General features: G+C 46.3%; 1 protein-coding gene across 1 annotated transcript in view; it reads right to left on the reverse strand.

The window, feature by feature from the left end:
* Positions 1–4,961: 4,961 nt before the first annotated feature.
* LOC137435033 (signal transducing adapter molecule 2) overlaps positions 4,962–25,468 on the reverse strand; it is a 92,466-nt gene continuing 71,959 nt past the window's right edge. The window contains exons 13-14 of the mRNA XM_068128404.2: positions 14,005–14,141; positions 4,962–7,099 (exon numbers count right to left, since the gene is read on the reverse strand). Of these exons, the coding sequence (XP_067984505.2) occupies positions 6,844–7,099; positions 14,005–14,141 (393 nt within the window). The 3' untranslated portion in view covers positions 4,962–6,843. The remainder of the gene's footprint in view (positions 7,100–14,004; positions 14,142–25,468) is intronic.

Here is a 25,468-nt window from a genome sequence, read left to right on the forward strand (position 1 = left end):
AACTGAGATGGTGCCGTTTTCACACCAAAACACAAACGTTTAGTTGCCAATAAACCTGTATGTTCAACACCATCAACTTTGCGGAATCTTCATCCAGAAATAATTGGTTAAATGCACCGGTTAAATCTAAATTGGAGAATACTTTGGGTTATGTACCATTCTGTGTGACTGGCATAATACACACAAACACACACACACACACACACACACACGCCTGTGGCCAGTTACAATTGCACGTGAGTAAACTTACACATGCAATTCTGACATGTGAAGAATATCACCAACACTTATTCAACCTCTTCCCTTGATATTCATCATAGAATGAGGCACATGTATTGGACATCATGCACGACATATTGATCAGGGAAATTCCCTCCCCCCTTTCTCTATCTCTCACACTACCCTCTCCGTCTCCCTCTTTGCATTTTGCCTTTTAAAACATCAATATTCGCCCGATTTTTTCCCCGTTTTTTGCAACCAAAGCTCTGGTGTTGGCTTGGTTTAACGGTTAAGGTGGCTGGCTTAAGGTCACAATGTCCTGAGTTCCAGCCCCTCTCAGCTGTTGAATTAACACCAGGTGGGTTGACTCAGCCTGTCATCCTTCTGAGGTCGGCAAAATGAGAATAAACATACTGGGATTCCATTCCATTCGACTCTCCTGCATCAGAGCGGCGACCCGTTCATAGTCAGGTTCACCATGTTAACAAATATAATTTCGTTCAAAATTTTGGTAGATTAGCAAAACTATACATTTCTGGAATACTCAGAGCATGAGGAATCCAAAATTTTATGTTTACATTTGCGTAGACACCTTTGCGAAAATGACACTCAAGACAGTGATGAAGAGTCAGGTTCACTATGTTAACAAATATAATTTCGTTCAAAATTTTGGGATTAGCAAACCTGTACATTTTTGGAATCTTCAGAGCATGCAGAATCCGAAAATTAATGTTGGCATTTGCACAGACACCTGCATGGCCGCCATTTTGGATTTTCAAAATGGCCGCCATAAAATACATATTTTGCGCTATCTCGGCTTCTAGTCAACCTAGAAACTTAATTAAATATGCTAATCCTATGTTTTCTGGGTTAAGTAATCCAATAATGGCCTCAAAATAGTGCTCAGGATTATAGAAAAGCAACAAACAAAGGTAATTGAAAACCATTGTCTTTATATTTGTGATATAACTGTATTACATAATACATGATATTGCAAGTCCTTTGAAGTTATAGGTATGGGTTTATAAAGCAAGAAAGCAGCCTTGTTAGTATCAGATTGAACTATAAGTCCTATACACAGGATCTACTAGGTCTACACCGTTCAGGAATATGCTTTTACAGATCTTCATCACTGTCCTGAGGGTCATTTTCGCAAAGGTGTCTATGCAAATGCAAACATTAATTTTTGGATTCCTCATGCTCTGAGTATTCCAGAAATGTATAGTTTTGCTAATCTACCAAAATTTTGAACGACAAAACATAGTGAACCTGACTATCAGGATTGTGCCCAATAGTCAAGAAACTGCTTTGGCAGTACGTATACTGTGCATCTAAAGATGGAAAAGTGGTCTTCTTCATCTTCTTTTTTTGAATCCAATTTTAAATCATCTTAGCGGCACTGGAAAATGAAATTAGATATTGAAGAGTTAAGATACAGTTATGAGAGTCAGAAAGCGCGACACTTACAAAAACCTGACCTATACAGAGTACGGTACAGAAATATGGCGTCAGTAGTATAGAAATTGTGGTGGGAGTCAGGCCTGGTGTTGGCTTAGCGGTTAGGGCACAGGCTTGGGATCCTAGGATCCTGAGTTCGAATCTCGGTCCATCGCTGAATTAACGCCAGGGGGTTTGACTCAGTCTGTTCATCCTTCTGAGGTCGGCAAATTGAGTACCAGCTTGCTGGGATGAATGATCCCGGTGTGTACCCCGATTTAGAATAGGTACACCGTATCCCTGCGCATCGTAAGAGGCGACTCAGGGTTGGCGTCAGGAAGGGCATCCGGCCATAAAAACATTGCCTCAAACAGGGAACCATGATTGTCATGGGGCCCGCAAGGCTAACCCCTGCTCTAGCGGGGGAAAATGGCCTTGAAACGATCATTCATTCATTCATTTACAGTCAGGCGAACTGTCCAACCAATGGGTGGAACTCACACACATGGACAGAGGTACGAACCTTTTTACTTTTTCAATCTTTTCATCAATTTACAATTATTTAAATACTTTGCAATTTCTAATTATTTGATTTTATTATGTTTCCCGAAGGAAGGCATCAAGTCTTTGTGTCCCACTTTTTGGGAAAAAAAACGTTTGTTTTCATTATGAGGCAGAATTTCAAGTGTGACCAATTGGCTAACATTACGAGTTGGCTATGCAGGGAACTATCAGCGATCTCTGCTTGCCACCCTCTCGTTAGTACCTGGAACAGATTACCAATTTTACCCGTTGATTGCATCATTAGTGAAGTGTGCCAGTGATGGTGCCAGTACATACAGTCATGGCCATAAATATTGGCACCCTTGCAATTTTATCAAATAATGCATTTCTTCCAGAAAATTATTGAAATAAAAAAATATTTTGGTATCCACATATGTATTTCTTTAGTTTGCAGTGGAACAAAACAAAAAAAGCTGAAAAGATTACTAAATATTAGCGTATTCCACACAGAAATCCTAAAATGGTCCGGACAATATTATTGGCACCTTTTAGAAGTTGTTAGAAATAATTAGATTTCAAGCAGGTGATTCTCCTTTACTTTGGAATTGACCTCACCTGTGGTGAGTTGCAGGTGCATGCAATATAAAAACAATAGCCCTTAGCCCAATTTGGGCTGAGGGGTGATCACTCATTCAACCAGTTTGAATAGAGAAAAGGAGTCATTCTGCTGTTTTGCATCACTGTGTGAAATGAAATGTGTGAAACTAAAAATGAAAACTGTGTGAAAACTGAAATGAGCATGGAGAAAATAAAGAAAATCAGAAAATTGTCTGAGGAGGTCAGACACAAGATTGTAGACAAGCATGGACAATTTCAAGGCTACAAGTCCATCTGCAGAGACGTTGATGTTCCTATGTCCACCGTACACAATGTTATCAGGAAGTTTAAGGCCCATGGCACTGTAGCCAACCTCCCTGGACATGGCCGCAAGAGAAAGCTTGATCGAAGATGCAGGGAAGGATTGTTCGAATGGTGGAGAAAGCACCTCGATCAACTGCCAAACAGATTCAAGCTGACCTTCAGACACAAGATACGACAGTTTCAACTTGCACCATCCGTCGCCCACTCAATGAAAGGAGGTTCTATGGAGGACCCCACTGCTGAGAGAGAGAGAGATATAAGAAAGCCCGACTGGAGTTTGCCAAAGCACACCTGAACAAGCTAACATCTCAGGAGATTAACAAGGCATTTTGGAGCGCAATGTTCAACCCAGTGTCAGAAAGCTGGGTCTCCATCGAAGGTCATGAGTCTTGCAGCAGGACAAAGACCCCAAACACACTTCAAAAAGCACCCAGGAATGGTTCAAGACAAAACGCTGGACTGCTCTGAAGTGGCGAGCAATGAGTCCAGATCTAAATCCCATTGAACACCTGTGGGGAGATCTGAAAACAGCAGTTGGGTGAAGGCACCCTTCAAATCTGGGAGAACTGGAGCAGTTTGCACAAGAAGAGTGGGACAAACTGGCAGTAGAGAGGTGTAGGAAGCTCATTCATGGCTCTAGGAAATGCTTGACTGCAGTTATTTTGTCCAAAGGCTGTGCTACCAAATATCAAGTCTACGGTGTCAATAATTTTAGGAAGCTCATTCATGGCTATAGCAAGCACTTGACTGCAGTTATTTTGTCCAAAGGTTGTGCTACCAAATATTAGGTCGAGGGTGTCAATCATTTTGTCAATGCCATTTCTATTTATTTTCTGATTTAAAAGGATATATTAAGTTCTGAATCAAAAACAAAGGTTCTGTAATATTGTGAAATAAAGAATTGTGGAGATCAAATACTTTTGTCAAGTTCAACTTATTTTTGGAGAAAATTGTGAGTTATTTTTAAAAAGTGCAATGGTGCCAATATTTTTGGCCACGACTGTATTAGGACAATAATGTATAATATGGCTCATGTGCAACAATTGCCAACTCTTTACAAGAGTGGGATATTTAACATCTACAATGCTAGTACCAACCTTAAGGTCCATCCGATTGATGGTACATTTGTGATGCAACACCCTGCCTGCGAAGCTCCAATCCAACAGTTTATAGTTGTCGGGAATCAAACCGAGACTACCTAACTCAAAAGTAAATGTAAGACTTCCGAGCCATGTCACTAATACAGCGTGTCCACAGTCTTGTTGCGGTTTCAAAATTTGATTACAACCAACAAGACTGTGGCTAATGTATGATAACTTATTGACGCGTCTGCAGAGGATTGCTAGTTCACCTCCGAATGCAGTTGCAATCAGCCATCTTGCGATCATCTCCATCGTGCCATTTCCTGCTTCAAACTCTGTCGGCTGCAAGCTCTCTGCTTGCTCACCTCTTCCTCTTTTTCCCCCACCTGTGGAAACAACTTGCACATTCTCCTACATCTCATTATTCCCTCCTGGTCTTCAAGGCACCTGTTCACCACCATCTCAGATCATCCCTCAATCAAAACCATGATAGTTTTCTACTACCCATCTCTCTGTTTTCAATCTTTTCTTCCATATCCATCTTGTCCACTCCATGCATCCTCTCCTGCCCCCCATTCTCTCCCACATCCCTTATTTGTCCAAGTCTCCCTCTATTTTGTTCCTCAACCTCGCTATTGGTGTTTCCCCTCTGTCTTTCTGCTGTTCCTTTTGTTCTGTTACGCCCTGGTCCATTACATGTTCTAGCTCCTCCACGAGCCTAGACTTTGTATACAAAAAGCATCCCAGCTTAAAATACTCGTCAGTTTTAATATTTATGCATCATAGAGATCCACTGGGTCATTTGAAGGAAAATTTATTACAAAAGTATAATATAGAAACAAGCACAACAGCAGCTTCAAAGCTTTGAAAACAGCAAAGAGTTGAAGCATTTCATAAACACAAAATAATTATCTCAGATCATAATCCATAACCAAGAAAAACGTGCACGGTTATGTTATTCCAATTTTTGTGGTAAACTCATCCGCGTTTCAAAGTTTTAATGCCTCTAAAACGTCATGATGTGTATCAAAGCATCCCAAAATACGATTACTAAGAACATCCAACCAAATCAGGTTTCATCGTTTCAATCATTTTAAGGATTATTAATTTCAATACTATATAATAATGGACACAAGATGGCGCTATAGATTTTTCTAATTAGCATAACTAATTAATGTGCAACTTTTTGCACTGACGAGTTGTGAATTCTTTCTAAGTGATTTTTTATCTAAATCTTTGCAAAATTTCGGGTAGATACCAGAGGTGGGTCACGAAAGTCAAAAACTAGACAGATTTTTGAGGCTTGGCCCACTGTCTACAAAATGCAAGACTGTCTTCAAGAACATTTGATGATGTACAACCAATCTTCCAAGTTAAAATACAAACTTATGTTAAATTCATCGTGTTCAGCAATCAATTGCAAAAAAATCCTCACAAAATATCCCTGCCATTGCACCTCTTCCTTAAACATAAAAACGTCATCAAATACTGCCATCTTAGCCGTGATTTGAAATCCCCACCAGATGCACTACTGTTCCCAGCCAACAAGGTATGTCCTCAAAGGTAAAGATCAGTGTGTTAAGGATTGTATATGAGAAACAATTCAGCATTAGATAACGCAATAAAAGTCATTCATTGACTTGAAAGATAAATCAGAAAGGCGATTAAGAAAATTCATCCTGCAACAAAGGCTTGGGGAGGGGGATGGGGGGTGGGGGTAGGAGAGGTGGTGACCAACTTTAATCATGAAATCAAGTTTATGAGCCTAAACCCCCTCTCTACCCCCAAAACTTAGACTGGTATATCATTACATGATATACTAGAACAGCATGAGGCTCTGTGTATCATCAGCATGTGGTAGCTGGTTTGCATCATTGTTGGGACCTTGGATATGCTGTGGATGCGGTTCCCCCTGTAGGTTAGAGGAGGAATTTAGAATTTGTTCAGGGTGATAGATCGCCTACCCTTCACAAAGCACCGTAGGATCTTTAATGTCCACCAACTAATGCTAGCAGACGGGAAGCTCGGTTTAACTCCCAGGATCTGTGTGGCAGGGCACGATGCGTGTGCATGTATTTTTATATATAGAGCACACGCACACGCACACACACACGCACACACACACACACGCACACACGTTAAAGTATTTATTCCAGGTGGTAAACCTAAATCAGCCAGATATTTCTCACTTGATCCCTTTCTCTCATCCACCAAGTGTCAATGTCTCCACCTGATCAATATGGCTATATCAATGTCTACTCAAGCACAGTAATGAACAACAAGGATATGCATGCAGGAAATAAATCTAGGACTGCATGGGATCACAATTCTGTGCGGTTGTACTCATAACATGTCAATTTAATTAATTTATGTTCTGCAAAAGTAAATCAAACTGTAATGCTCCTCGTGCAACACAAAACAGATGGATGAGAGTTGGGGAAGCAGGCACATGAGGACGAAAACCATGGTAACATCAAACCCCAAATTATGAACATCTGGTAGTCTTTACTTTTAGCAATGGTAAGCTTTACCACTATTAAAATATGTTTATCCCATGTATAAGAAGAAACAAACACTCCAGCACACTGCAGATTTAAATTTGCAGATGGCTTGAAGGCCCAGGTCCAAAACACCAACAATTTGCCATTTTATTTTGGCAAGCAAGACTCTTCCACAAGCCTCATATAAGTGGCTGCAGTTGGCTGCCTGGGGCCAGCTGTGCAGGTCCTACAGCTAGTGGAGCTGGGGTCTGTAGAGAGAATGTGGAAGTGTGATGGCTGGGGTATACGATGGATGACTGTGGCTGAAAGTCATACGAAACATGGGACACAGCTCCATTTGCTGGCACAGCTGAGAGACTTGCATGAGTTTGTGATGGCATGCCTGGGTAGACTGCATCATGTGTTCCACTGACAGCATTGACGTTCGTCACCAGGCTGGAAGTCCAAAAAGGCAGGAATTATATGGATGGAAGAACATGGGAGTGGGGACGGGAGGATGTTTGTGGAAGGGAGAAATATATTTCTCCACTCCAATTTAATTCCATCTTATCGTCGAGCACATTGGTGAACAAATCAAGCTACATGGAACAAATGAATGAATGAATGCACAAATAACGAGAACAGTACTCGGTAGAGTGGAAACCTCTGCCAGGCTGAACAATTTACATTTTGCATCCCACTGATGGGCCGGATCTGAATCCGAACCTGAACGAAAATCGAATTGCCTTGTTCTCGTCACAAAACCAACTCGTCCATCGAGTTTTGTCACAACTCGTTTTGTCACAATTTGCCGAGATAACGTGTCATATGTCGTTTTTGGCCCAATCTCTTTTTGGGGGCAAAGAATCACTTGAAAAAATTTAATATTTCTCACCAAAATCAAATTGATTCGTCCTTGACACACAGCCAATCTGTCCATGTTCCGTCCAAATCCGTGTGTGTGTGTGTGTCCCCCTTCATGAGGGTATGAGTAGTGCTTTAGGAGGAATTTGAGTGTGTGGGGCGGGTGGGGGGGCGGTTTAATGGGCAATCTTTGAACACGACTGTGTGTCCACTGGTAAAATGCCCTAAAAGACTCTGAGGACCCAAATTACCCCAAGGACCCAGAAGACCCCGAAGACCCAATGAACCCCAAACACCCAAAATACCCAAAGACCCAAAATACCCTGTAGACTGTTAAAGACACAACAGACCATGAAGACCCAGAGGATGCCAAGGACCCAGAAGACCTCAAGGACTCTGAAGACCCAAAATACCCTGAAGACCCAAAAGACCCAAAAGACCCAGAAGAACCAATGGACCCCAAAGACCCCAAGGATTCAAAAGACCCCAAAGATACAAAAGACCCAAGCAACCCCAAGGATCCAAATAACAAAGAGGACAAAGAGGACCCAAAAGACCCCCACGGACTCAGAAGACCCCCCAAGGACTCTGAGGATCCAAAATACCCAAAACACCAAAAAGACCCAATGGACCCCAAACATCCAAAATACCCTAAAGACCCAAAAGACCCTGAAGACCCAAAAGACCATGAAGGCCAAAAATACCCCAAAGACCCAAAAGACTGAAAAGACCCTGAAACCCAATGGACCCCAAAGACCCCGAAGACCCAAAAGAGCCAAACAACCCTGAGGACCCAAATGACCCAGAGGACCCAAAAGACCACAAGGACTTAGAAGACCACCAAGGACTCTGAAGATCCAAAATACCCAAAAGACCCCAAAGACCCAAACTACCCAAAAGACCCTGAAGACCCAATGGACCCCAAGCACTCAAAATATGCCAAAGAACAAAAACACCCTGAAAACCCAAAAGACAAACGAAGACCCAAAATACCCCAAAGACTCAAAATACCCTGAAAGACCCTGAAGAACCAAAAGACTGAAAAGATCCTGAAGACCCAATGGACCCCAAAGACCCAAATGACTCTGAGGATACAAAAGACCCAAACAACCCAGAGGACCCAAAAGACCCCAAGGGTGCAGGAGACCCAATAAGAGAGTAATTATGCCTCTTACATTGGAACTCTGAAGACCCAAAATACCCTGAAGATCCAAAAGACCCCAAAGACACAAATAACAGAAAAGACCCTGAAGAACCAATGGACCCCAAAGACCCAAAAGAGCCTGAAAGACCCAAAATACCCTGAGGATACAAAAGACCCAGAAGACCCCAAGGACCCAGAAGGCCCCCCAAGGGCTCTGAAGACCCAAAATCCCAAAAGATCCTGAAGACCCAATGGGCCCCAAACAACCAAAATACCCTGAAGACCCTGAAGACTGTTAAAGACCCAAAAGACCAAAAAGATGGAAAAGACCCTGAAGACTGAAAAGACCCGTAAATACCCCAAAATCCAGATCTACGACCCAAAATACATGAATGACTCAAAAGACCGAGAGGACCCAAATGACGCAGAGGACACAAAAGACCCCAAGGACACAAAAGACCACAAGGACTCTGAAGACCCAAAAGAAGAGTAATTATGCCTCTTACATTGGAATTGTAGACGGTGACTTGCAAACTGATTCTCAAGTTTGGGATATCTCCATCAACAGTTTGGCGACAGCACGGTTTTTCGAAGCTGTACACGTTCTCCATGTTTCCGAAGTTAAGTAATTGTTCACAATTGTATTTTTGACGAAACTGTATTTATCTTTCGGTGTGTGTACCTATAGTGTTGTCCCTAGGAAGTTTCTCGGTGATAATCTTTCATAAATTAATCGTTTCTGTTTGCCCCGTGTGTGCGGCCTTGTAGCCTGAGGCTTCCCCCGTCGAAGTTTGTTCCTTCCTTCGCTGTTTTTGCTTGGTTCTTAGATTTTTCCCTTCTCCCCCGAACTTTCCCAAACATCTACTCTTTGTCTGACGTTTTAACCTCACCCACCCCCCCCCCCCCCCCCACCCAAAAAACAAACAAACAAATAAAACAACATTTTTTCCCTTTCTCCACGTGTGCTGTTGTCCCATCGTGTGCTTCTGTCCACGTGCACTGTCTCGCCCCGCCCCCATTATCTCCTTGCCTTCCACCTTTTGCCCTGTTCACGTGAATCGTGGTTGATCCTCGAGGCCCTCTCCCCGTTGCTTTTTTTTGTGAATATTAGATTGTTCTTCACGGTTCTGTTTAAATATGTTCAAACTTTCCCCTGCAGTGTTTTATTCAGTGGTATATTACAACACGCTGTCTTTCTTCCTATTTAAAAGGCTTTTTTCAATTTCCTCTTCAATTCATTCCACTTTAAAAAAATATTCAATCTCTTACAATGCTTCCTCACTACATGCTCCAAATTCATATTCATTCCACCCCTCCTCCATCGTTCTTAAACGGATCGCTAACTTGAAAATCACAATAAACCCAATTTGTCATAAATGTTCGACTTTCATTAATCATCCACTTTCTAAACTCCCTCCTCGCCCCTCCCCTCCTAAACTCCCCCCTTGCCCCTCCCCTCCTAAACTCCCCCCTCCCCTTCAAAACTCCCCCCCAACCCCTCCCCTTCAAATCTCCCCCCCTACCATCCCTCTCCAATTCTCCCCCCTCCCCCCTCCTCCTCAAAGCTGCCTCCTCCCCACTTCGTCTCCCTTCTATCTCATACCTCCACCTCCCCCAACCTTCTACTTTCCTCTGCCCGCCCTCAAACAACCCCTCACTGTGCCTCATCCAATCACCATCAAACCTTTCGTCCTCCTCATCCTTCCCTTTCTTGCAACTCTTCTGTAATCTCTGACACACTATCAACTGCTCTCCGGATCTCCCCCTCTCATCCTTCATCCGACCCTACCCCTCCCCTCCCTTGTCCTGCACCCGATGCTCCCCCTCTTTCCTCATTAACGGTATGGACCTCAAACATCCGGGGCCTTCGCTCAAACCTGATTGATCTCTCCATTCAGGTTGCTTCTGACAAACCAGAGGTTATCTGCTTAACAGAAACTTTCCTCCTTCAAGATGTCTCTGATTCCTTAATATCTCTTCCTGGTTACTCCCTCCTCCGGTATGATAGACCTGAGCCTCGTCCTGGTGGTGGGGTTGCTATCTTTATCAAAAACTCTCTTCCGCACTCTCCTTGCACTGCCCTCTCTCCAGCCCACCCCCAGGAGTACCTCTGGCTAAGGCTTCCCCTCTGCTCCCACCTTTTGTTCATATGTGTTCTGTACCGTCCTCCAAACAGTGATGACTCAATTTACATTTCGCTGTCTGACAACATGGACCAAATTCTATCAACTCACCCAAACTCTCTCTTCCTCATATGTGGCGACTTCAACTGTCATCATGCCAGCTGGCTGGGTGTGGGTTCCTCTCTCACCAGCCATGGCACCTCAGCAAAGGACTTCTGTGACTCATTGGGACTGACACAATCTGTCAATTTCCCGACCTGGATCTCAGTCAATGGAGTATCTTCTCTTCTGGACTTGGTTGTGACAAACTTCCCTGCAAATGTCTGCTGATCTTCTTCTGCTCCAATCGGTTCTTCTGATCATGTGCTTGTTGAAGTGGACATCTCCCTGGCCATTCTCAGAGAGCCTCCTCAGCGCCGACGAGTCTGGCATTTCACTCAGGCTGACTGGCACGGTCTGCAAGCAGCCATCAATCATCTGGACTGGTCTCCCATCTCTAGTGCCTCTGACATCAATTCTTCCTGGGAAGTCTTCCAAAGTAAACTGTTCTCTCTTATGCACAGATTTATCCCATCTCGTCTTCAGTTGTCTTACCCTTCCTCCCGTCCATGGTACACTGAATCTTGTGGTGAGGAAGTTGCCCTGAAACAACTTGCCTTTGCCTCTTGGAAGGCAAATCCAACTGAAGGCAATCTCAGTTCCTTCCACCAAGCTCGGAACAAGTGTGTCTACCCTCAGGAGTGCCAGGAAGCACTCAAGAATCCACACTCTCCACACTCAAGAATGAACTCTCAAACCTGTCTCCTTCCTCCAAATCCTGGTGGCGTCTAGTCAAATCCGTTTCTGGTGTTTGTTCCCCCTCCATCCCCTCCCTCACCTCAAATGGCTACACAGTTGACACCGCACGTGACAAAGCCGAATGCCTCAACTCTGTGTTTGCCTCAAAATCTTGTGTCCCAAACCCATCTCTCTCTGTTCCCACCTTACCCAGTCGAACCCAACTGCTCCTGGACTCTGTGTCCTTCTCTCCTGACAAGGTGGAGAAGTTGTCAAACCTCGACCTGATTCTGCAACTGGACCAGATGGCATCAGCCCACGGCTCCTAAAAGGCTGCTCTGCCGCTCTTTCACACCCTCTCTCTGTTCTTTTCACCCTCTCTTTTGCTCAAGGTTATCTGCCAGCATCTTGGAAATCAGCAAACATTACCGCTTTACACAAAAAAGGTGCAAAAACAGATTCTTGCAACTACAGACCAATCAGCCTTCTCCCAATTATCAGCAAAGTCATGGATTCCATCATTGCTTCGGATATCAAATCTTTGCTCTTCTCAAATGGCTTGATCTCTGATCATCAATTTGGATTCAGACCAGGTCATTCTACTCTGGACATGTTGCTTCTGCTGTCTCAACAATGGATGGAGGACCTCAATGCCAAACAGGAAATCAGAGCTGTCTCCCTTGACATATCACGTGCCTTCGATATGGTCTGGCACCCAGCTCTGCTCACCAAACTCTCCTACTATGGTATCCATGGAAATTTCCACGCATGGCTTGCGGACCTCCTCTCTGGTCGCAGTCAACATGTGGCCCTGAATGGATTTCTCTCATCTCCCATTCCTGTTCTGGCTGGAGTTCCCCAAGATAGTGTTCTGGGCCCTGTGCTATTTCTGGTCTTCATCAATGATCTCTCCAACTCTCTGGAAAATCCTCTCTATCTCTTTGCTGATGACTCCACTCTCTGCCGCTTCATTCCTCATCCCTCAGATCGGCAGTCTGCAGCCTCCTCACTCTCTGCAGACCTGGACAAAATCACAGACTGGTCAAACAAGTGGAACATGTCTTTCAATCCTGACAAATCTCACACTCTTACTATGTCTCTACGAAAAGACCGACTGGAAAACCCTCCCATCTACTTTCTCCACAATCCTCTCCAAGAAGTTCTGTCGCTCAAGCTTTTGGGTCTCACTATCTGCAATGATCTGTCTTGGGAAAACCACATTTCCAAGCTGGCCGCCAAAGCCAGTCGCCGACTGGGCATCCTCCGTCGTGCGAAGTCCTTCCTTGGCACACCTGAGCTCCTCACCACATACAAGGCTTTCATCCGCAGCTCAATGGAATACTGTTCCCCCCTCTGGGCCGGTGCTCCTGCCTCACACCTAGCTCGGCTTCAGGCTGTTGAAACCAAAGCTTTCAGAATCATTGGAATCTCCTGCAATGAAGCTAACTCCGAGGGCCTTTCACTCACTCACCGCAGGCAGGTTGGTAGTCTTTCTGTCTTCTACCGACTCCTCTCCGGCCTTGCTCCCCCAGCTCTCTCTGTGCTCTGTCCCTCAAATATTCCGACAGGTCGCACAAGATCTGCCAGCAATCCTCTGATGGTTAAACTGCCAAAATATAGGCTCTCTGCTCACCTTCACTCTTTCATTCCACTTTTCTCCCGCCTCTGGAACAAACTCCCCCACTCCCTTCGATCCCACTCCTCCCTCCAGGTCTTTAAAACAGCTGTTCACCACCATCTCTTATCTTCCCCCATCCAAAACCTTGATCTTTTCTGCCCCCGCTAATTCACCCCAGATACACTTTTTTGAAATTCCAACTTCTTTCCTGGAAGTCCTTGCAGGGTCCATGTTTTATACCTCTCCCACCTCCCCCCAAGCCCTCTCCCTCCCACATTTCTCTCGATGTCCCTGCTCTCAAATGTTGTGTTTGTGTCCTTCCCCCTCTCTCCCCATCTTGTCTACCGCTCCCCTTGTTTTGTGTTTTATGTGTTGGTTTGACCTTTTGTGTGATTAATGTTGGCTCTTTCACGAGCCTCGATCTTGTATAAAAAATAAAAAAAAGGGTCGGTGTACAGAAGTGGTATTTTCTTTTTTATTACAATAAATACAAGGCACAGGGAGGTGAAATTTGCTGCACATGATGTGCAATGTGCACAGAGTAAAACGAGTGTTCATTTACGTCTGTATGATGTCCAACAAATAAAGATGATAGAAGCACCTTCAGACTTTGGCATGCTCACGTGGCTGTACCGTCAAAAACTGTTCCAACCCGTTATTTTTGACGGGCTTTATACTCGTAACAAGTCAATAAATACACAGGGGTGAAAACATAACCTGTGCCACCTTTGGTGGCGAAGGTAAATAGCACTAAACTGATGAATTTAGAGCAACCATCAAGGTTTTTTTTTTCAATTACATAATTTATTAAAGGTATAATAATCCATCCACCTACCCATGGTACTGCTGCTGCCCCGGCACACTGTACGTGGTGCAATGTAGTGCAGGTCCCTGGTTCAGGCCTTGATCTTGTGGTACGATGTAACCTTGGGGTGCCATGTAGGGTACATTTGGAGGAGGCATTCCAGTGTCCTGGGGAACAACCGTTTTGCAAATAATCACTCACTCCTATTGGCAGTGAAATGTATCCCACTGCAATTTGACATTTTACGATTATATACAGTCGAACCCCACTATTCGCGGTTCCGCTATTCACGGGTTCCACATATTAGTGGGTGATAAAATGCGACCTGTTTCTCTATTTGCAGAAAAGTGTCCCGCGAATTAGCGGGTTTTTTTTCTATTCGCGGCCGTGTCCCACAAATTCGCAAGGTTGATTTTTTTTTTCCTATTCGCGGCAATGTTCCGCAAATTCACAGTTTTTCAGGGCGTGAAAAAAAAAATTCACGAGCCATTAGACTGACATACGGTATTTATAAAACCCATCTTTCACCAACCATGCATAAAGCAGCTGCACATATGCAAAAAAACATCTACGAGCCATGAGCATGACCTGCTCCTGCATTTGCTGCTGTGTGTTTTGTGTTTTCACGGCTTTCGTGGGATATACCGCCATTCACACTGTGAACAGCTTCACGTGATATTCCATCGTTCACACTGTGAACGGCTTCATGTATCCACCGTTCACAGGTAAACAATGTTTCGCGGGATATCCCACCAGCTGCATAACACGTCATCCCTGCGAGTTACTGTACAAATTGAAAACACTCCACAGTATATATTAGTGCAATGAGCTGTCTCCCTTTTCCCCATTGAAACAATGGCACGGCAATCATTCGCGGATTTTCATCCCCCCTTTTTACATTGAAACAATGCCCCGCTATTCGCTGGTTTTCCAGGAACCTATCCCCCGCAAAAAACAGCGGGGTCCGACTGTGTGTGTGTGTGTGTGTGTGTGTGTGTGTGTGTGTGTGTGTGTGTGTGTGTGTGTATGTATGTATATATATATATATATATATATATATATATATATATATATATAATTATATATATATATATATATATATATATATATATATATATATATATATATATATATATATATATATATATATATATATATTGTTGCGGATATGGGATTTGGATCCATCCATATCCGCTTGTAAATATTCCCCTATTTCCCCAATACTTCCCAACTATCCCCAATCCCCCATTCCCTAGTCCCATTTTCTGTAAACAACACTCTGTAGACCCGACCTTCCCCTATTTCCCCCATTAAATGTCGCATCCAGGTCCACCGCATCTCACGTAGACAACTATAGGACATCTTGCTAGTTATTCTTAGTCTATGTCAGTTAAGGACTCGTTTCCATTAATTCTGACTCTTCGTTGCACCAGAATGTGATTGTATGGCACCGTTAGAAAGTTTAGGACCTCCCAATACCTCCCCGCAGCTCTTCCTCATGGTACAACAACAACAACAACAACAGCGGCGGCGGCGCGGGGAGTGTGCGTCCTCACTCCGGCTTGGTTAGCCGCCATTGAACATGTGCTCCGACGGGGTTACCACGCAGGGGCTCGCTGTCAGCTCCTCGTCAAGGGCGGAGCCCGGTAACCCCCCCGCACCCAATAGAAGCGGCGGACCGATTCCATCTGGGGCGGAGCCAACGAGCCGAGGGCGTGTCACTCCCCGCTGAGCATGCGCAGGAAGAGGGAGGTGACGTCAGATGCGCCCTCAGCTTGGAGAGAGAAGATGCCACCTCCGAGCGCTGCAATACCTCCCCGCATCTCTGGACCGGACCGTGTTTGATTCTGCCCCTGAGCCAAGGTGCACCTTGTGCTATCGACTGCCTGTCCTTCCCTGCCATCAATCCCCGTGTAAGTCAGTCTTGTCCCGTTTGTCTGTGGTCTGTCGGGGATAGAAAAGACTGTGTCTAAGTGCCCATCTTTTCTGTGCTTTACCTCTTACCCTGTAATCTACCCCTTTTCTGCATCACCAATTATATCATCCTCCGGAGGTCTTGAGAACTGTACCCCCTTGTGTCGTTTCATTTAACCCAGCCGTTGTGTCCTTTCCATCATTGATTTAGCGTAGCGCGATTCGGCCAACGTTCGAGTGGAATCGGGTGAGTTGGGGAAGAATCGGGTAAACTGTGCGAACACGGCGGCCATTCCGCTCGGTCAAGCAACATCTTAAGTCATGTCCGCAACAATTGGTGTCGAGAAGTGAGATCGGACCCGAAGCGCGCTTCACGCGCTCGAAATTATTAACGGCGAAATTTAATTTTGTTTTACAAAAAAAAAAAAAACCCGAATTTTGAAAGTCGCGCTATGGCGGATCAAGACGGCTGGGTTCCGGTAGAGGAGAGTGAGGCAGGGTCGATCCAGGACCAAATTGAGGGACATGAGGGACATGAGGAGAGCGAAGCAGTGAGGGCGGCAGGTTCGCAAAATGGCGTCCTCGCGCACGAGGTTGCGGGCGCGCAAAATGGCGCCTCGCACATAGCTACGGCGGCCGCACCCGCTGCACAAGTGGGAGGGATGGCCCAAATGCAGGCCCTCATGGAGCAATTTATGGCGCAAATGCAGGCGTCCCTCAAACTGCAGAGTGAGCAATTGGGGGTAATGGGAAACCAAATGGGGGTAATGGGGAACCGGATGGATGCTCAGGGTGAGCGATTGGAGTGCCAAATGGGGGTAATGAGGGACGAAGCGAGGGGTACCGGTGAGGGGTTAGAACAAAGGATGGGGGCCCAGATCGGAGGGTTAGGGAGTAGAATAGAGGGATTAGACAATAGATTAGGGGAAATACAGGAGGGGTTAATGGGGGTAGAAAACAGAATGGCCGCTCAAGAGAATCAAATGGAAGGGATGCAAAAGGGGTTAGAGGGGTTAGAAAACAGTATGGAAGGCAAATTGAGGGACATGAGGGACCAAGCGGAAAGGGAAGTTAAACAAATGGGGCAGCAGATAGAGGGGGTCAGAATGGGGGTACAAACTAAATTGGATGCTCACAGGGAGGAAATGGAGCAGATGAGGGTGGCATCTGGGCAGGAGATGCAAGTGATGGGAGAAGAGATCAGAAGAGGGGTGAGTGAGGAGGTCGGAGGAGTGCGCGAGGAGGTGAGGCACTGTAAGGAGCGCATGGAGAAGGAGGTGAGAAAGGGGACTGTAAAGTTACAAGGGGGCATAGAGGACCTGACGCAGGAGGTGGAACAGCTGACGGTGGGACAGACTGAGTTAGTGGAGCAGGTACAAAGGAACACTGTGGTACTAGGAGGGTTAAAAGCGACACAGAAATAACTAAAAGACGACTTGATAGCGACGAAGAGGGAATGTCAGATGGTACGTGAGGGACTGACAACGAGGTTGGACGAGGTGACAGAGGTAATGGAGACGAAGGACCGGCAGGTGAGGACGCACATAGAAACGGTCAAGGTAGCCTTGGAGGACGAGCTAGAGGAGACGCACCGGGGAATAAAGGAGGTGAAGCAGAAATTAGAAGAAGTGGAAGAAGGGGTGAGCGAAATTAAGAAGCGACGGAGAGAGGATAAGAAAGAGATAAAGGAGGAAGTAAAAGAATTGGTCCAAAGTCTGTGTTCGGATCGTGATGATGTGCTCATTAACCGGATGAGGGATTCGCAGGTGATGGAGGAGAAGCGAAGAGAAAGAGGACCCGGTGTAAGTGGTGACCAATATGGTCGTGCGTATGATGCGCCAGGTGATTTAAGAAGCTTGGGGGTCGAGATGGACCCGGGTGTTCGTGAGAGGCCGTTGGTGAAGTGTGCGACAGGTCTGGTGTGTGAAAAAGGAGGTGTGCGAGAAAGTCCGACTCTGGGGTGTGTGAGGAAAAAGTGCGTGCCAAGGAGTGAGGGTGCTGTCGAGAGTGAGTCGGTCGTAGCGCGTGTGCGAGGGAGCACATGGAAGCGCGTAGTGAGGAGTGTTACGGAGGGTGTAAAGGGAGAATACACGCCTGTGGTGAGTGTTACAGAGGGTGTGACGGGAGAGTGTGCGCGAGAAAGGTGTGTAACGGACGGGTGCATGAGGAAAGAGTGCGCTGTCGAGAGTAAGGGTGAGTGCGCTGTCAAGAGTGGAGGTGAGAGTAGTAAGAGTGACACGGAGCGTGAGTTGGTTGTGACAGGTGAGAAAGGATGTACACCTGGAATGGAAGGATGCACACCTGGAATGGTAGAGCGTGTGTGGGAATGCACGCTGGAATTGGTCGTGAGGCACGTGGTTGGGTGTGCGAGTGAAAGCACACCTATGATTGTCACAGAGGAGGTGACCGAGGAAGGGGCGCGAAGAGGTGTGTTGGTGAGGTGTGCGACCAACGAATGTGTGCCAAAGTGTTCAGTGGTCAGGTGTGTGACCAAGTCTGTGAGTGGAATGAGTGTACCGAGGTGTGTAAGAGAAGGTATGACGAGGAGCATGGAAACGGCTGGATGTATGAGCAAGAAAGGGGTAGCGTATGCATGTAAGCATGCAGGTGAAGCATCGACGGTAACCGGGTTAGAGGTTAGAACGACTTATAGCCGAATCGGGCCCTCGGTGCGCGTCGGGCAGCTTCGCGTGCCGCGAGGACCAGCGGGGATCCGAACCACGGCGGTTTCGAAAGAACCGCCATACGCGATCCACGCTGTGCCTCGCTTGGAACAGCTGCGTCCGTGCTCCACTAGGCGGAGCGGGCAGCTCGATAGGAAGGGTCGTCATGGCGACCACTTTTTGTTGAGACGTGCCGGCAGGTCGAGATCGGGACATTGGATGGCTCCATGCCGAGATGGTGCGTGGGACCTCGGCCCGGGTAAACCTCCTTCCCTGCACCGAATGCGGGACGTATCCAGCCGCTGGCACCAAACAACCCGCATTCATGGCTTGGCTGTACGAAGCCGAGCTTTAGAAGTGAATTGGCGCACCGAGAGGCATTAGTAAGTAGACTGTAATGACGAGGATAGTGGTTTGGCCCCGAAATTAGAAAAACAAAATTTGATGATTGGCAAAGGATTGGCAGTAATGATTGGCAGATGATGAGTAGTGATTGGCAAATTTTTGATTTGTTGAAATTTGATGTGCAAAATTGGTAGTGGGAGATGCCCGATGTGGTGGGATGGCAACTCTGTCATCCCTCACAAACGAGGGGGCAAAGAAGCTATAGTTTATGGGGTGTATGGCAATGAAAACTAGCCCGGGTGGGTTAGGATATATTGTGTGTAGGGCCCTAGAAGATGACATTAGGTAACGTTAAGTTTAGAATAGTGACTGATACCTGTAGTGGGGACGCAGGTAGATTAGAGTGGGATGATAATGACGAGGGAGCGCAATAGTTTAAAGGGACGACTGGGAAGTGCAAGTTTCAGAGGGGGAGTAGTTAGATGAGATGATGCTGTGTGAGAACTGGACAGGTGTGTGGGAGCAGTGTGGAGCAGTGTTATGAGTAGTGAGTGTTGTGGATCAGCGCGAATGCGCTTGGGGGAGAGAAGGGTGCAGGCGGGCACCAAGTATGAGAGCACAGGTGTGCACGTACAGGTGTGTGGAATACATGGAGTATTGGAATGAGTGGTGTGGAGAGAGTTGGAGTAGGTGTGGTACGGAGTGGTGTGCATGGTGCGAAGGTGTGAATGGGGGAAGAGTGGACCCCCATCACGAATACCCGGGGCGGGTAGTGTAAGTGTTAGGTAGAGGGTATAGGTAAATTGTGGTTGGATATTGGCATTTGTGGTGCGGTTGCAGAATGGTATTGTGGATGGGTGCATTAGTGTTGTGGAAATGGCTGGGCGTGTAGCCTGTTAGTGTGTGTAGTTGGTTTGGGCACTCCACCACTGTGAGGATGGCGGCCAGGTGAGGCCGCAGGTGGGCTCTGGGAGCGTTAGTGTCAGTGGGTGCCTGAGGATCCTGGGTGTGGATCGGGCAAGCCCGTGCCAGAGAGGGCACTGAGGGGGTGGAGAGTGCGAGAGGGGCCTTCCCCAGTTAGTTAGGTTAGGGTGAGGAGCAGGTAAGCTCGGGTGGCAACTACAGTGGTGGAGGTGTGCAGGTGGGTAGACCTGCTGGGAGAGCTACACGTCACAGCCCAGAAATTGTGCGAGGGCACCGGGAGATGAATCGGGGGGGGGGGGGGGGGTTGAGACCCCAAATTGAGAAGCACCACAGTTTGGTCAATGGGAATTGGTTTTTAGAACCCATAGTGTAAGTTGGCCAATGGATTGGCAGGGAAAGACCCCGGGTAATGTAAAGTTGTTAGTCATTTAGGAAATAGTTAGGATTGATGAACCTGTCGCACCATACGCAGCCACTTACCTGAGGTGATGATGATGACTCCACACCTGTGTTTTCTTTGTTCTGTGTGCAGGAAAGGAGAATTGCTGTTGGATTTGTGAGACGCATCACGACGTGGATGAGACATTGGGGTGATTCCATGTCTCCCTCCTTAGGAGGGGACTGATGATGAATTGGTGATGGCAAATTTTGATGTTGAGTTGGAGATGGCAAATTTGATGAGAGTTGGAAATGGCAAATTTGATTGGTTAGGAGGGAGAGAAAACGAATTTGGTTTATGGGAGGAACGGGGAAGACAGTAGGGACGTTTGTTGATGTGTAAAGTAGATGTTTATGGGTAGTGTTGTGTTTTGTGGATACAGTAAGGGGTAAGGGAGGGGCAATGTAGGTTACCTGGTGGGGGGGGGGGGGGCGTACGGTAGGAACGTACCTGTCTCACCTGGTTTCCCATGTGCCCCCAGTGTGCATTACCTTACATTGCATGCACTTTTGCGCCCTTACCACCTTACTCACTTGTCTTCTTTTTGTCTCCCACCTCCGAGGATCTGGCTTTGGGGCAGAGAGAGAGGAGAGAGAGGTGCTGGCTCTGCAGTTGTGGGCCTGTACTTTCGCTGCTTGCTGCCTGGATCGATACACCATATGGACCGCAATTTTTGTGGCCGCCCACCATGGACCGCAGTTCTTCTGCGGTGCAAGCACCACCCGTGGATGGACCTATGGGTCAACGTGGCACCTATGCCATACAGGTGAACCACTTTTAGTTGGCCCCCTGACGGCCACAATTTAGAAATGGACGCGGTTGGCGCCTCTATTTCTAAGGAAGCCAGAAGGCCAAGTGCTCCATGAAGGCAAGACCAGCGGCAGAACATCGGCCGGCTGTGACACCACCGGTGACTATGAACACTTTATTGGTGCACCGGATGGTGCTGACTGTACATGATGGGGTGGTGCTTTTGGTGCTTGGATGGGGTGCTCTGCACATTATTAAAGGCCGTAGGGCCACAGGGCACTCGTGGGTTGGTGTATCGATGCTGGCATGCGTGCTCTCTCTATGCATAACATCTGCATGTGTTCCTCAAAGAACAGGTCCTGGATCGTAGTGTAAATATCAGTCTTGTGTAAATAATGCTCCCTACCGGCTGTATGTTTAGTTTGAGGATTCTTTCCGCAATTCGGTTATCCTGTGGGTGTGTTTCTGTGAGGAGAAGGGTGCAACGTCGCAGGGGGACATATTTACTCATTTGTGAACATCTGTAAAACTGTCGCACTCAGGGTTGAGTTAATAGTAGAGGGAACTACATCTGAGTGCCACACTAACGTAGGTAAAAATTTATCGGGTCGGGACGCCCCGAGGTAGAGAAGGGTGCAATGTTGCGGATATGGGATTTGGATCCATCCATATCCGCTTGTAAATATTCCCCTATTTCCCCAATACTTCCCAACTATCCCCAATCCCCCATTCCCTAGTCCCATTTTCTGTAAACAACACTCTGTAGACCCGACCTTCCCCTATTTCCCCCCATTAAATGTCGCATCCAGGTCCACCGCATCTCACGTAGACAACTATAGGACATCTTGCTAGTTATTCTTAGTCTATGTCAGTTAAGGACTCGTTTCCATTAATTCTGACTCTTCGTTGCACCAGAATGTGATTGTATGGCACCGTTAGAAAGTTTAGGACCTCCCAATACCTCCCCGCAGCTCTTCCTCATGGTACAACAACAACAACAGCGGCGGCGGCGCGGGGAATGTGCGTCCTCACTCCGGCTTGGTTAGCCGCCATTGAACATGTGCTCCGACGGGGTTACCACGCAGGGGCTCGCTGTCAGCTCCTCGTCAAGGGCGGAGCCCGGTAACCCCCCCGCACCCAATAGAAGCGGCGGACCGATTCCATCTGGGGCGGAGCCAACGAGCCGAGGGCGTGTCACTCCCCGCTGAGCATGCGCAGGAAGAGGGAGGGTGACGTCAGATGCGCCCTCAGCTTGGAGAGAGAAGACGCCACCTCCGAGCGCTGCAATACCTCCCCGCATCTCTGGACCGGACCGTGTTTGATTCTGCCCCTGAGCCAAGGTGCACCTTGTGCTATCGACTGCCTGTCCTTCCCTGCCATCAATCCCCGTGTAAGTCAGTCTTGTCCCGTTTGTCTGTGGTCTGTCTGGGAATAGATAAGACTGTGTCTAAGTGCCCATCTTTTCTGTGCTTTACCTCTTACCCTGTAATCTACCCCTTTTCTGCATCACCAATTATATCCTCCTCCGGAGGTCTTGAGAACTGTACCCCCCTTGTGTCGTTTCATTTAACCCAGCCGTTGTGTCCTTTCCATCATTGATTTAGCGTAGCGCGATTCGGCCAACGTTCGAGTGGAATCGGGCGGGATCGGGTTCTAATCGGGGAGTAACTGTTCGGACACGGTAATACACCACCGCTCGGTCAATATAACATCTGTCCGCGATCCGCAACAATATATATATATATATATATATATATATATATATATATATATATATATATATTATATATATATATATATATATATATATTCCGCTGAACTTGGGGACGACTAAGAAGAAGACCTTTGTTGGTCGAAAGCTTGTCGATAATTAAAGACCGACCTTCCTGAAGCTACGTCCACGTCTTATTTAATCTCCCGATTATTTATTTAATACAAATGAGACGCCCTGCTCATAGTGTGGAGTTTCGACTATTTCTCACAGTTACCACACCACACACACACACACACACACACACACACACACACACACACACACACACACACACACACACACACACACACACACACACACACACACACACACACACACACACACACACACACACACACACACACACACACACACATTCAGAAAGTATTCAGACCCCCTTCACTTTTTTCACATTTTGTTATGTTGCAGCCTCATGATGAAATCGTTTAAATTCATTTTTCCCTCATCAATCTACACTCAATACCCCATAATGACAAAGACAAAACACGCTTTTAGAAAGTTTTGCAAATTTATTAAAAGAAAAAACTGAAATATCACATTGACATAAGTATTCAGACCCTTTGCTATGACACTTGAAATTTAGCTCAGGTGCCTCCCATTTCTCTTGGTCATCTTTGAGATGTTTCTACACCCTTGATTAGAGTCCACCTGTGGTAAATTCAATTGATTGGACATGATTTGGAAAGGCACACACCTGTCTATACAAGGTCTCACAGCTGACAATGCATATCAGAGCAAAAACCAAGCCATGAGGTCGAAGGAACTGCCTGCAGAGCTCAGAGACAGGATTGTGTCGAGGCACAGATCTGGGGAAGCCCACAAAAAAATTATTGCTGCATTGAAGGTTCCCCAAGAGCACAGTGGCCTCCATAATTCTTAAATGGAAGAAGTTTGGAACAACCAGGACTCTTCCTAGAGCTGGCCGCCCGGCCAAACTGAGCAATCGGGGAGAAGGGCCTTGGTAAGAGAGGTGACCAAGAACCTGATGGTCACTCTGGCTGAGTGCCAGAAATCCTGTGTGGAGATGGGAGAAACTTTCAGAAGGACAACCATCACTGCAACACTCCACCAATCTGGGCTTTATGGCAGAGTGGCCAGACGGAAGCCTCTCCACAGTGAAAGACACATGAAAGCCCACAGAATCTTGTTTCTCACAGTCTGAGAGTCGTTTAGGTGCTTTTTTGCAAACTCCCAAGCGCGCTTTCATGTGTCTTTCACTGAGGAGAGGCTTCCGTCTGGCCACTCTGCCATAAGGACCAGAAATCTTTTTGAAGGCTTCCCCAGATCTGTGCCTCGACACAATCCTGTCTCTGAGCTCTGCAGGCAGTTCCTTCGACCTCATGGCTTGGTTTTTGCTCTGATATGCAGTCAGCTGTGAGACCTTATATAGACAGGTGTGTGCCTTTTTGAATTTACCACAGGTGGACTCTAATCAAGGTGTAGAAACATCTCAAAGATGACCAAGAGAAATGGGAGGCACCTGAGCTAAATTTCAAGTGTCATAGCAAAGGGTCTGAATACTTATGTCAGTGATATTTCAGTTTTTTTCTTTTTAATAAATTTGCAAAACTTTCTAAAAGCCTGTTTTCTCTTTGTCATAATATGGGGTATTGAGTGTAGATTGATGAGGGAAAATATGAATTTGAACGATTTCAGCATAAGGCTGCAACATAACAAAATGTGAAAAAAGTGAAGGGGTCTGAATACTTTCTGAATGCACTGTACATATACACTACCGGTCATAAGTTTTAGAACACCTCAATTTTTCCAGTTTTTATTGAAATTTAAGCAATTCAAGTCCAGTGAATAACCTGAAATGGTACAAAGGTAAGCAGTAAACTGCTCAAGGTTTAAAAAAAAAAAGTTTAGGTTAGCAAAAACGGGAAAATAATGTAAACTAGCCGAAACCCGTGGAACATCCACGGAAGGGAGGATGCACGGTGTATGGATAGTGTACCATTATGGATGGCATAGGGGATTTGCTTGTCCGAGTAAGAATTAGGAAGAAAGATGAGAATGAAGAGTGCGTATATGAACAACGATCGCCGACACCGGCACAAATGCATGCTCTGGATTGTCCACTCAGTGGACGGCTTGCTGTCGCCTTCGACTGTCCAATCAGATGAGACAGCTGGCTTAACGTCCTCTGATGCGACGTCACACCTGCGAGGTATCAGGAGGCGGGAACCGAATCCAAAACAGAAGCTAAAGTAAAGACCATCGGAGATCTCCTGCGGCAGCGTTTCTAACCGATGTGGTTAAGTACAGTACGTACAGTAAAGGACATTCTCATTGATCCGTTGATTAACTATAACTGACCTGCGCCGCCCTGCTCTAGGTTGACATGTTAGCAGGTACTCTGACCTTTTTCACAACTTCAAATGGCGTTTCATAAAATCCTGCTGTGACTCGACATGCGCCGCACCATAATCATTGGCTCATAAAACCCTACACTGCTACAGAGGATTATACTACCACCGGAAGCCGGCACTTGGTTGTCCACAGAGGGAGGGAAGAAACACACCATGTGGAATGAAAAACAAAATGCTTTAAAATATTCAAGAAAGAAACATTTTTTTTCATTTAATATTCCGTAAGTATTTATTGTACGACTAACGATTGTCAAAATAAGAACCTGCTTTGGGCAATCGCACACTATACCGTCGAGGCCGCTTTTACAGAACT

The sequence above is a fragment of the Myxine glutinosa genome, chromosome 1, assembly GCF_964187855.1.
Source record: "Myxine glutinosa chromosome 1, kmMyxGlut1.1, whole genome shotgun sequence".
Classification (NCBI taxonomy): Eukaryota; Metazoa; Chordata; class Myxini; order Myxiniformes; family Myxinidae; genus Myxine; species Myxine glutinosa.